The 14,084-nt window shown below is 32.9% G+C and overlaps 1 protein-coding gene across 1 annotated transcript; it reads left to right on the top strand.

Annotated features, from left to right (window-relative positions):
• The first annotated feature begins 698 nt into the window (after positions 1-698).
• Positions 699-11,750, top strand: LOC143084859 (iduronate 2-sulfatase-like). The gene is made up of 9 exons (XM_076260915.1): positions 699-825; positions 1,552-1,648; positions 2,401-2,537; positions 5,198-5,375; positions 5,571-5,659; positions 5,935-6,148; positions 6,582-6,742; positions 10,284-10,410; positions 11,004-11,750. Exons 2-9 carry the CDS (start codon positions 1,591-1,593, stop codon positions 11,672-11,674), a joined length of 1,635 nt encoding a protein of 544 aa, XP_076117030.1. The 5' UTR covers positions 699-825; positions 1,552-1,590; the 3' UTR covers positions 11,675-11,750.
• The last annotated feature ends 2,334 nt before the right edge of the window (positions 11,751-14,084 follow it).

Here is a 14,084-nt window from a genome sequence, read left to right as displayed (position 1 = left end):
TTATATGTAATGAAAGAATATTATACTTATCACGTGTATTACTAATTTATTATTTGATCTGTAAAATTAGTATAACTTTATCATTGTTATTACAGGGTGTTTTATGTTACTGATTAATAAATATCCTGAACCCTAGCAAAGCGACTTTAGTTTTCCTTGAGGCCTCAAAGTCAGCTATTACAAAAATATAATAAAAAAAATGTAAAAAATTAAAAGTTCAATAAAATTGTAAAGTTTAATAAATAAAAGAAAAATTGAAATAAACTAGCAACCTCAATCAGGCATACGCCGGAAAGTAATCTTCAAAACGTTGATGGTTTTCTGTACCTAAAGAAGAATCAAAATTCCGTCTCTAGAATTTCAAATAGTTGTCCCTTAACTGTTACTGTCCGTGTAGTTCTTATATTCATCCAGCTTATCGTCCTACAGATATGTCATACAAAGGCTGTCATTATACCATAAAAACGTTTATAACAAAGCTCACATTCTAGTATATCTTCATTCATTAATTTATGAATGTCATTTAGACTAAACGACGCCATGTTTGTTTTGTGCTTCTGCTGTCTAAACCACCTATTTAAAAAGAAGAGGTGGAAGAGAGCCAGAAGATCTTCCCAATGCAAAAAAATAGAAATGGACCTCTTCTGGCTCACTACCGAAGAACAAAAAAACACGCCCTTGATTTACAGTTCAGTGCTTCTATTTGGGACAATTTTATGAGCTTTAAACTATTTTGGAAATGATATATTGATAATATATATAAGTATATAAATAATCCCAGCTTCAACATGTGGACTGCACTTGCAGTTTAATGAAGTAAATGAGGTAATTGAAGTCTTAGACATGTTAGATTATTTAAACTTAAAGATAATCTTTTCTAATTTACTGACAATTAAGAGACATATAAAATTTAGTATGTGTTTTGGCACGGATGAGTAAAGGTGAATTTTATAAATTTTATACAATTCTTGCAGAAGACACTTGGGGACGCTGGGCAGAACAATTTTTTAGCCCTCCCCCTTTTTTCCAAAATCTTTTATCTTTTAGTTTTAGTGTCATTACACAGACCGCTGTAGTCCAAATAATTATGACTTCTTGCAAGGCTATTTTAATTATTTGCGTCAATGCCTTTTAAAGAAAAAAAAATAATAGCTTTTTAAGATGTCATATTTATTTGAACTAAGACCGCTGTGGATAGTTAAATTATAGATAGTAAGTAGCAATTCAAGATCTTTATGTTTGTATTATGCAGAAAAAAATGTATCATGTTTATAGGAAGAAAAAAAAAGATTTCTCTATAATAAAAAATGAGTCCTGTCCCCAAGTAGCTTTTGGCAAATGATTGATTTATGCCAAACAGCAAAACTTTATATGTCATTAACATTTGGACTTGAATTTAGACATATATATTATACATTTTGTTAAACTCGGGGGAGATAAAAGAGTTTTTGTACTTTTATGCTCTTCATGCTCTTTATAGACTATCTGTATTTATCAAGTTAATATTCATGTGTTTATTTTACTAATTGTGCTATTGGTGGGTATTTGTAGGTATGAAGAAGTACAGTCATGACAGTTGTTGAATATTGAATGATGAACATATGGCATGGATTACTGTTCCTGCTGGTTTTAGTGACTATTTCTGAAGGTAATTAGTTTTAATTTAGAATTAATAGTTCATATATATTTCAGTACAGAATTAGTAAAAAACAATTTTTATTAAGGGGCCAGCTGAGAACCACCTCCGGTGCAGGATTTTCTCTCTGCATTGAAGACCCATTGGGGGCCTTAAGCTGTTATCTGCTCTTTGGTCAGGTTGTTGTCTCTTTGACATATTCATTCTCAATTATATAAAGTAGATGTATAAGTATATTTGTAAATGAAAAATCAACCAAGCAACACAACTGTAGCAAGTACACAGCTTATGGTGAACAAAGTCTTCTCGTAGTACACAAGACTTGTTTGTGCATCGTGTATGTCAAACTCTAAATAGTGATGTGTATAAGTAATTTAAAAAGGAACTACCAAAGATCTGTCATAAACACCAATGCAATGGAATCACTGATAAAGCATTTAGCATGAATTAGAAGGCAAAGTTGTGATCTGAGAACCAGAAGAGGTGGAAGATAGGAGGAAGAAGACTGTATAAGTAAAGATACTAAATACAAGAGGAAGATCAACCCAACAGTACATTACATAACCTGTATTAATACTAGGCATAATAATATAGTGTTGGGGATTGATAAGACTAGGCCTTCTTGTACAAATGGTATTGAAGAACAATAAATAAATAAAGATAAGATGGCTTAAAAAAGGGGATATACATGTAATTATCAAATTAAATTATCAAAATTAAAGAGTTATGATCAAGTAAAAAAATATTTTGTTTACTTCTTTCAGGGAAACTGAATGTTCTGTTGATAGTAGCAGATGATCTTAGGCCATCTCTTGGTTGCTATGGATATGAACCTTTGATCACTCCAAATATTGACCTCCTTGCAAGTCAATCAGTAGTATTTAACAGAACATATGCCCAGGTTAGTTGTATAAGCACTTGATTAACTGTGGATTCATTTATATTTGTGGGTACCAATTTCTGTGGCTTGAGCCTGAGTAGAGTAAAACTTGCATATTCGTGGATATCTAATGTTATGGCAAAGTCTGCATACATTCCTTAAGAAAATTTGTTATCTGTTGGACATTTAAGTTCGTGGTTCTACTGTACATGCTGTACCCACGAAATCCACAAATTGGTATACAATATTAGTGAAACCACAGTATAACATATATATATATGTATAAGTCTGTTGCATGTGACTGTGTCTGGCAATAATAGTTCTTAAAATTGTAATATCCAGAATATGGAACTCCAGGGTAAATTAAAAAAAGGTGATGATGAATAAAAACCTAACAAAACCAAACACTAAACTGTATCAATTAACTTTAGTATTGGATAACAGTTATCATATTCGTGAATCCTCACTAGTCCAAACAATTATGATGTCTTGGAAGGCCATTTTAAATATTTGCTTTGACATTGATGTAAGGCATCAAAGAAAAAAAATATAATAGCCTTTCAAAATGTCATAATTATTTGGACTAATTCCTCATTTGGTACAGCCATTTTCTTGAGATTGCTGCTTATATTTGTATTTTTCATGAAAACTTAAATATAAAAAAGAATATGTAGCATGATTTCCAATGAGACAACTCTCCACAACAGACCAAATGACATAATAATTAACAACTATAGGTCACCTCATGACCTTCAAAAATGAGCAGAACCCATACCGCATAGTCAGCTTTAATAGGCCCTGAAATCACAAATGTAAAACTATTTAAACAAGAAAAATAACAGCCTTAGTTGATGTGCAAAAAAAATGAATGAAAAACAAATATGTAACACAGCAACAACAGACAACCACTGAATTACAAGCTCCTGTCTTGTGACAGGCTACAAAACAGAAAAAAATTCATCATTTAGGCCACACCAATTTAATTTCTTGTTCTACGGATTTTTGGACTCCAAAATTTGGAGCGAGCGAGCGATATAAAAAAATATTCAATTTGCAAATTTTTGAGGCGAAGCTTGAAAAGTAAAGGCGAGCGATTATAATTTTTTTTTTGTAAACATAAAATAAAAGGTTTTGACAATATTAAAACTTGATTTATCACTTGTACTTTGACATTTCTTTAATTTCTGAAGTATTTTTTCCCTGTTCACCAAGAAATAATTAAATCTGGTCTATGTATGTGTGACTGACAATGAGACAATTCTCCATCCGAATCATAATCAGTTTGGGGGCAACCCCTTAATGTTATAAATATCCCTTTTACATGTTTTATGAGGGATCAATTAAGTTATAATATATTTGTTTGTACAAAAGGGCTCATATCTTCTCATAGAACTATATATCTATCTGGTATTAAATGGTCAAAACATGTCCAAGAATTTAGTTATATTCCTGGACTCTAACCATGTTAACACATTTACTTTAACAGTTTAATATTATTCAAAATAAGTGGACCCCTCTTTTAGAATTTTTTTTTTAAAATATGATGTAACTCTCCTCTTTTTGACTACAAAATTCTAAGTGTTCAAAGGTTTTGTATAGAAGAACTATACAAATCCTTGGTATTTCTATTTTCTTTTCTACATCAGTAAAATGACCCCTTGTCTGAGGGAGGGTTGATCTCAACCTGATAATAACAAACACAGGTCAAAGTACGGCCTTTTACACAGGGCTTTGATACAGACCAAACAGCAAGCTATAAAGGACCCCAAAATTATTAGCGTACACAATTCGAACAGGAAAACCATTGATCTAATTTATATATCCAAACAGGAAAATACCAATGAACAACATCAACAAACGATAACTGCTGAACGACATGCTCCTGAATCAATCAGGACAGGTGCATAAACATGCAGCGGCTATGGATAGTTTTGTTTCGCCAGCATACAATATAATTGCAGTTGAAGGCAAATCCTTCAGAAGTTCTTTGTACTTTATTCTAACAACGAACATTTTTTGATAGGGAATATAAGTAAGGGGGAAAGAAACCATTTTTTGTTCTTCATGGAAATACCCGCTGTTATAACTTTTTATCGGAGCACTCCAGGTTTCATGCTGAAACAAATATTCTCACAGATATTTACACATTGTGGTGGGGTGCTTTTATGTTTAAAATCGTTATATACAGATTAGACTGTGATTTAACAAATGTTGATATCTTTTTACAATATTTACAAAAAAAAACGGTGCGGGAAATGGACATGATTACAATTCCGGATGCGGGAAGCGGGAATATAAAAGAAATAAAAAAATTCTGTTTTGAAAAAAATAGGTGCGGGAGGGTCTGTCGAACAAGGGATCAAATTGGTGTGGCCTTACAAGTAATAGTAATTTATCTTATCAGAATTGAAAATGTGAACTGGAAATTAACCCTGTTAAATTTACAAAACTATCCCAAGTGAATGTTGGTTGAGAAACAGAAGTTATGGTATGAATTAGTGTATAAAAAAGTCCCCTGAATCAGTGATACTGGTAGTTAAGAAGTTGGTAATTTATTTGTCATTTTTAATTAATGAGCAATATAACTTGTTTTTGTATAGATAATCAATCGCAACAAGCACTTCAGACTATGGATTGCCCCAGAAGGGGAAATAACTTTTGATGTTTGTATTTTATTTTAGCAAGCTATTTGTGGACCTAGTAGAGCTTCCTTTTTGACAAGTAGACGCCCTAATACAACACATGTGTATGACCAGCATACATATTGGCGTAAAAGGGGAGGCAACTTCACAACATTACCACAACACTTCAAAAACAATGGATTTGTCACGTTCTCTGTTGGCAAAATCTTCCACCCAGGTAATTTGTTTAAAGGGAAGTAGACACTTTTATAGAATCTTTTTAAAAAACATCAATGAATAGATATATATCAATGCAAAAGATTGACAAATAACCAGTTAATTTAACTTCACATTCATGATCACATGCAGTGCAGGAAAGAAATAATGACTTATGATATTCCATATCCTTCATGTTGCTAAATTTTCATTTTAGGTGCAGCCTCAGGGAAAACAGACGATTATCCATACAGTTGGTCAGTACCACCCTACCATCCATCAACTCAGCAATATAAGATGGCTAAGGTCAGTCCCAACTTATCACCCTTTTTGTATTCCAAAATCTCATTGATATACAAGAACACAAGATATTAAATTAACATGTTTAATAATGTCTTTTTTTTTTAGAAATCATTACCTGATTTTATAACAAACTTTGATAGTTCATATGAAAGTGGTGCATCTAGTTGAGTCCTTTAAAATACATGCATGTGGTGTTTTTTTTCATTTGTTAATGGTCTGTAATAGTTCTTGGTAAATGTGATGGCAACACTACATTGAAATAACCTTTTCTGTTATAGGTATGTCCAGGGCCTGATGGTAAACTCTATATGAATATAGTTTGTCCTGTTGATGTGACAGCCATGCCAGAGAAAACTCTACCTGATCTACAAAGTACCCAGCATGCATTGCAGATCATGCAGAATGTTTCAAGGTTTCCAGGGCAACCATTTTTCTTGGCTGTTGGATATCATAAGCCTCACATTCCACTAAAGTATCCTAGAGAATATCTCAGTTTGTATTTAATTTGATTATACAGAAAGATGGGGTATACATCTACTAGACAGTAACCCACCCAACAAAATAATCAAAACATTTCTCAATAAAATAACAATATTTTCACACAAGAATTCCTCTTTTAAATAGAAATTGCATGAATAATTTATCAGAATTATGAAAAGTTTTGAAAGGATTGTGTGCATGCTTTTTTAAGATGCAACCATTTGAAAATTTAGAAAGTATTAGTGTACAAAAGATATCATTGAATTTTCATGAAAAATGTTTGGATTGAAGTGAATATTAAACTGTATGTTGTTTTTAGGTGAACATCTGGTATTTATCCTTTTTACAACTACCAGTATCCTTTAATAACATAGATGTAATTACTACTTTTGTGCCCTCATGTTAAATTGCTTTGTATAAATTATTTAATATTTGATTATTTCAGATTTATACCCATTAGATAAAATACATTTAGCCCCTGATCCTAGTCTACCTCCAAAGCTGCCATTAGTTGCCTGGAATCCTTGGGCAGATCTTAGAGAAAGGGATGATGTTAAAATGTTAAATGTTAGTTTCCCTTATGGGCCCTTACCTAAGCATTACCAGGTAAGATGGAACTTGTCTTTCTAAGAATCAGGCAATTTAAAAAAATCAACACATGACTGAAAAAAACACTTATCTAACCATCCTTGTTTGAAGTTACTTTCATCCTAAGAACACACTGGTAGGTCTTTTTTTCGTTGTGTCTGGTAATTCAAAAAATATCATAATAAATTTTGGTTAAAATGATAGCAAATTACAGAGTTATCTGCCCTTAATTGTTTATATCTAGTGCAATTCAACCAGAGTAAATCTTGAATTACTAGATCATGAAAAGAAAACAAATATATATTTATACATTTTGAAATAAAATTAATGGTAAGTTGAGTAGGGTTTTTTGTAATGTTTTCACCACTGCCTGATTAGCAGATTCTCACTCAGCAACACAGGTTGTGATATATGTGTTGGACAATAGGATGAAAAAAAACATCGGCCTCATGGAAGTTTGATTGCCTCAAAGACAGATTCCATAACTTGTTGTATTTTTTTAAAGCAAAATACAGTACCGGTATGTGCAAAAATAAGTTGGTTTACAGTGCATAACATCAATTTTTCTATAATTTTGAATAATCAATTATGTGTATCTTAAAATATAAACATCATTTAAATTTATAATGTTAACAAAACAAGAAATTTATTTTTTGCTTCTTTTGAATTTGAACTAAAATAAAATTCAGTTGTTGTACTTCAATTGTTAAAATACAAGAGATACAGAGACTGACAATAACAAATGTGTTCTTTTACTGTATTGTGTAGTACATCCTACATTCTAGATCTGTCTGTTCTTTCACTGTATTGTGTAGTACATCCTACATTCTATATCTGTCTGTTCTTTCACTGTATTGTGTAGTACATCCTACATTCTAGATCTGTCTGTTCTTTTACTGTGTTGTGTAGTACATCCTACATTCTAGATCTGTCTGTTCTTTCACTGTATTGTGTAGTACATCCTACATTCTAGATCTGTCTGTTCTTTCACTGTATTGTGTAGTACATCCTACATTCTAGATCTGTCTGTTCTTTCATTGTATTGTGTAGTACATCCTACATTGTAGATCTGTCTGTTCTTTCACTGTATTGTGTAGTACATCCTACATTCTAGATCTGTCTGTTCTTTTACTGTGTTGTGTAGTACATCCTACATTCTAGATCTGTCTGTTCTTTCACTGTATTGTGTAGTACATCCTACATTCTAGATCTGTCTGTTCTTTCACTGTATTGTGTAGTACATCCTACATTCTAGATCTGTCTGTTCTTTCATTGTATTGTGTAGTACATCCTACATTGTAGATCTGTCTGTTCTTTCACTGTATTGTGTAGTACATCCTACATTCTAGATCTGTCTGTTCTTTCACTGTATTGTGTAGTACATCCTACATTCTAGATCTGTCTGTGCTTTCACTGTATTGTGTAGTACATCCTACATTCTAGATCTGTCTGTTCTTTCACTGTATTATGTAGTACATCCTACATTCTAGGTCTGTCTGTTCTATCACTGTATTGTGTAGTACATCCTACATTCTAGATCTGTCTGTTCTTTCACTGTATTGTGTAGTACATCCTACATTCTAGATCTGTCTGTTCTTTCACTGTATTGTGTAGTACATCCTACATTCTAGATTTGTCTGTTCTTTCACTGTATTGTGTAGTACATCCTACATTTTAGGTCTGTCTGTTCTATCACTGTATTGTGTAGTACATCCTACATTCTAGGTCTGTCTGTTCTTTCACTGTATTGTGTAGTACATCCTAGAATTGTTCTTTCACTGTATTGTGTAGTACATCCTACATTCTAGATCTGTCTGTTCTTTCACTGTATTGTGTAGTACATCCTACATTCTAGGTCTGTCTGTTCTATCACTGTATTGTGTAGTACATCCTACATTCTAGATCTGTCTGTTCTTTCACTGTATTGTGTAGTCCATCCTACATTCTTGATCTGTCTGTTCTTTCACTGTATTGTGTAGTCCATCCTACATTCTAGGTCTGTCTGTTCTATCACTGTATTGTGTAGTACATCCTACATTCTAGGTCTGTCTGTTCTTTCACTGTATTGTGTAGTACATCCTACATTCTAGGTCTGTCTGTTCTTTCACTGTATTGTGTAGTACATCCTACATTCTAGGTCTGTCTGTTCTATCACTGTATTGTGTAGTACATCCTACATTCTAGATCTGTCTGTTCATTCACTGTATTGTGTAGTACATCCTACATTCTAGATCTGTCTGTTCTTTTACTGTATTGTGTAGTACATCCTACATTCTAGATCTGTCTGTTCTTTCACTGTATTGTGTAGTACATCCTACATTCTAGATCTGTCTGTTCTTTTACTGTATTGTGTAGTACATCCTACATTCTAGATCTGTCTGTTCTTTCATTGTATTGTGTAGTACATCCTACATTCTAGATCTGTCTGTTCTTTCACTGTATTGTGTAGTACATCCTACATTCTAGATCTGTCTGTTCTTTCACTGTATTGTGTAGTACATCCTACATTCTAGATCTGTCTGTTCTTTCACTGTCTTGTGTAGTACATCCTACATTCTAGATCTGTCTGTTCTTTCACTGTATTGTGTAGTACATCCTACATTCTAGATCTGTCTGTTCTTTCACTGTATTGTGTAGTACATCCTACATTCTAGGTCTGTCTGTTCTATCACTGTATTGTGTAGTACATCCTACATTCTAGGTCTGTCTGTTCTTTCACTGTATTGTGTAGTACATCCTACATTCTAGGGCTGTCTGTTCTTTCACTGTATTGTGTAGTACATCCTACATTCTAGATCTGTCTGTTCTTTCACTGTATTGTGTAGTACATCCTACATTCTAGGTCTGTCTGTTCTTTCACTGTATTGTGTAGTACATCCTACATTCTAGATCTGTCTGTTCTTTTACTGTATTGTGTAGTACATCCTACATTCTAGATCTGTCTGTTTTCTAATGTATATACTATATATCTGAAATTCAACCAAAATCTGACAAGATACTTAAATTCAACCAAAATCTGACACGATACTCAAATTTAACCAAAATCTGACACGATACTCAAATTCAACCAAAATCTGACACGATACTCAAATTCAACTAAAATCTGACACGATACTCAAATTCAACCAAAATCTGACACGATACTCAAATTTAACCAAAATCTGACACAATCTCAAATTCAACCAAAATCTGACACGATACTCAAATTCAACTAAAATCTGACACGATACTCAAATTCAACCAAAATCTGACACGACACTCAAATTCAACGAAATTCTTTAATAAATACAGTTATTAAAATTTACTACTTTGGAGATAACTGTAAGCTTAATTTAAGACCATCACCAACGAGGTCAGAGCTTAAAATACATCCCCATTCTGTTGAAACTGACAGAAAACAATGTCAAATCATACATTTGAACTGATGCCATGGAAATTGATGACGTAGTCCAATCTACATGAACCTTACAAACAATGTTGCCTAATAATTTGCACTGATTATTTAAGGGTAAGAAAATATTAAGAATTGGCAATGGTTGTTTTTGTTATATCTTTGTAGCTGTTAGTGAGACAAAGTTACTATGCAGCTACCTCTTATATGGACGACCAAGTGGGACAGTTACTGAAAGGATTAGATCAGCACAACCTTTCAAGTACTACTGTGATAGTATTTATGGGTGATCATGGTTAGTTCTCAGAGTAATTGCTGAAGGAGGTCGAAATAAGATCCAATTAATCCTAAAAATGATAGTAATGTTGTCATTTTATTTGCTGCAAGATTTCCCTTATTGTTATAAATTATTTATTGTTATGCAAATGAAAGGGAGTTTTTCAGCTACAATTTCATCAAAGGAAAGAGAAATTACATCCAAACATGGTTACTGAAGCAGGAAATTAGACTTTCCTGGCTTATAACATTCAATGATCTTTTATTGAGCAATGAGAGTATAGATTTCATCAGTCTTTTTGAGAAATAATAAAGACAAAGTCTTTCTTGAGAATAGCTTAACCAATTGAAATCAAATTAAACAGAGAGATACTTTGTGTGGTTCTTACTGGGTGTTGTTAAATTGGGGGCTGACTGGCCAACCAATTGGAATACATTTTTACAAGTGTATAAGTCTTTTGGGAAATATATTCAATTCAATATTTTATTTACGTCTCACCTTATGTATATATTGAAAATGAATTTTGTGAAAATTGCTTTATAAGCTATTGAATACTATATAGGTTCCTTACCACACTAGACATCACATCAGATTTTGGATTTTATTTGCAGGCTGGTCTCTAGGAGAACACCAGGAATGGTCTAAGTTCAGTAATTTTGAGGTAGCAACTAGAGTGCCTTTGATTGTGTATGTGCCTGGTCTGACCAATAAAGGACAAAAGCTACACAGAAAGTCTATCTATGATCGAAAAAGCAAAGATAATTACAAAGTAACAAATGCCTTGGTTGAACTTGTTGATGTTTTTCCAACGATATCTGAACTAAGTGGCATTATGGTTCCTGAATTATGTCCAGAAAATGGTCCTGGTATCGAACTATGCACTGAAGGAACTAGTTTAGTCCCCGTCATCAAAGATACTGTTTTCAGTCATGGTGCTTCAGACCTGAAATGGAAATCTGCAGCTTTCAGTCAGTATCCTCGACCATCAGATTCACCCCAGGAAAATAGCGATCAGCCAAAACTAATAGATATAAAAATTATGGGATATACCATGAGAACTGACAAGTACCGGTATACTGAATGGGTAGGTTTTGACCCATTGACCTTAGAAACTAACTGGACCGATTTACATGCTAGTGAGTTATATGTACATGACATAGATCCCGATGAAGATAACAATGTTGCTGGACTTGCGTGTTATAGAGATTTAGTAGATGTTCTGTCAGACAGGTTGCATCAAGGATGGAGGAAAGCTTTACCTTATTCGTATATATCTGATTGATTCAGTTTAAGAAAAAAGTTTTAACTTATTATTATTAAAATGTAATAAATAAACGATGTATTACTAAATTAAATAAGTTTTTTTCAAGTTTCTTGTGATTGAGAAGATGTTAATATGTGGCTAAAAATGAGGTGCAAACCTTGTATTTGTTGTAAAGTCAGATACTTACATATGCACAAGGTCATATTGTTTCAGAAAGTTTATACTATCTTTATACTAAATCCATTGTATGTGTTCTGATTGATTCAATTCTGGGAAACATGACTTATTTACAAGCTGCAATTAGCTTTCAGTAACCGTGGGTACACTTAGATCAGTACTTTGTCTCTTTAATCCTTTATTTCTTTGTGTCTATCTGATGAGTCAAGCCTTTTTAAACTGAGTTTAATAGCTTCTTAGGTTGAAAGACCTGTTTATGGAAAGGAACCTCAGTGGGTGATATTTGTTGCAGACTTTATGCTGACATATAGATGCTTTTATCTACATCATTTTATCTCTGGTAGAGTTTCTTATTTGCAGTCATACCTCATTTTTGTTGAGCCTGTGAATTTTGTCGCAGAAAGCTCAACATAGGGATAGTAATCGGGCGCCGGTAGCTAACTTCTTAAAAACTTTATATTTTAGAAGGTGGAAGACCTAGATGCTTCATACTTTGTATATAGATGCTTTATGTTACAATTTCCGTCAGTCACATGTACAATGTCCTTGACCTCATTTTTATGGTTCAGTGACTACGTGAAAAAAAAGTTCAGATATTTTGTAATGTTAAATTCTCTCTTATTATAAGTAATAGGATAACTATATTTGGTATGTGTGAATTTTGCAAAGTTCTCATGCCCATAAATTCAACTGTCCAACTGGCAGGTGTCATCTGACCTTGACCTCATTTTCATATCATGGTTCATTGGTTATAGTTTTTGTGTTTTGGTTTGTTTTTCTTTTACTGTATGCAATAGGACTTCTTTATTTGTTGCATGGAATGATTTTATGGTGTACATGTTTAGATGGCTGCTGTCATCTGACCTTGACCTCATTTTCATGGTTCAGTGGTCAAAGTTAAGTTTTTGAGTTTTGGTCTTTTTTTTCTAGTACTAAATGCAATAGGTCAACTATATTTGGTGTATGGAAATATTTTATGATCTATATGCAAGTTGCACAGGTTTTATATGACCTCGACCTCATCTTCACGGTTCATTGCTTAGTGTTAAGTTTTTGTGTTTTGGTCTGTTTTTCTTAAACTATGAGCAATAGGTCATCTTTATTTGTTGTATGGAAGAATTGTTAGCTGTACATGTCTGCTACCCTTGACTGTCCTTCCATCTGTCAATTCCATATCAGTTTTGTACTGTTAACTCGAAATTTTTTGAAACTCATATACACAGTTCTAAGAACCAAAACTAGCAGACAAATTTTAATTTCGGAAGTGAGTCACTAATGATACCATTCTAGACTGCCCCTTTTTAACCTTTTTAAAACTACAAAGCTTGAGCATTCTTGTCCTCAGACACAGCCTTTTATAAATTCACTTATCCCAATAACCCATGCTAAATATTGAAGTTGGGATAAATAGTTTCAGAAGTCTTAAGTCTTACATTGTACCGGCTAACAAAATCTTAAAGTTGGAGAAGACACCTACAAAAACTGCTCATCTATTTTTATAGAATTTCAGATTTTCTGGTCATTTTCCTGCGCTGATTTTGTTCCAAAAGAGAGGCAAAAGATATCAAAAGGACATTCAAACTTATTAGTTGAAAATAAACTGACAATACCATTGCTAAACAGACAAATATACAAAACATAACATAGAAAACTAATAACTGAGCTATACAAAACCCCATCATAAATTTGAGGTGATCTCAGGTGCTCCAGAAGGGTAAGAATATCCTGGCTGTTTCTGCTCTATTGTCAGGTTGTTGTCCAATTGGTGCATTCCCTGAAGCAGGGTTAAACATTTTGTGAGATCTTAACCTTCCAACAAGACCTTTAAGCAATATGAAATAACAGCACAGCGACTGTTGTTTTTCGTGACCCTTGACTCTAAATTTGAGAAAGGACTCAAGATATCAAGACAATAATTATATCAAAGCTAATTTACTGTCAAAACATTTATACATGGTCACAAAATTCATGACAATAAAAAAATGAACATCAGTAAAAAAAATTAATTACATTAAATTTGGAAACGTATTTACATATTTAAAACATCAGGACAAGCACCATACAATACAAAATAAAATGACATCATGTTTGCTGCTAAAACTGACACATTTATGAGACAGCGTAAATACATTGTATTAGATAAAGCTTATATAAAAGCAAAAATAAAAGTGATGTACACAGTGTTTACAGCAAAACAAAGACAATGTTGTTGTTTTGACAAAATATTTTTTCACAAAACATGATATCCTAA

The sequence above is a fragment of the Mytilus galloprovincialis genome, chromosome 8 (genome assembly GCF_965363235.1).
Source record: "Mytilus galloprovincialis chromosome 8, xbMytGall1.hap1.1, whole genome shotgun sequence".
Taxonomy (NCBI): Eukaryota; Metazoa; Mollusca; class Bivalvia; order Mytilida; family Mytilidae; genus Mytilus; species Mytilus galloprovincialis.
The sequence above is the reverse complement of the archived record's forward strand: the minus strand, read 5'-3'. Positions and strand labels throughout refer to the sequence as shown.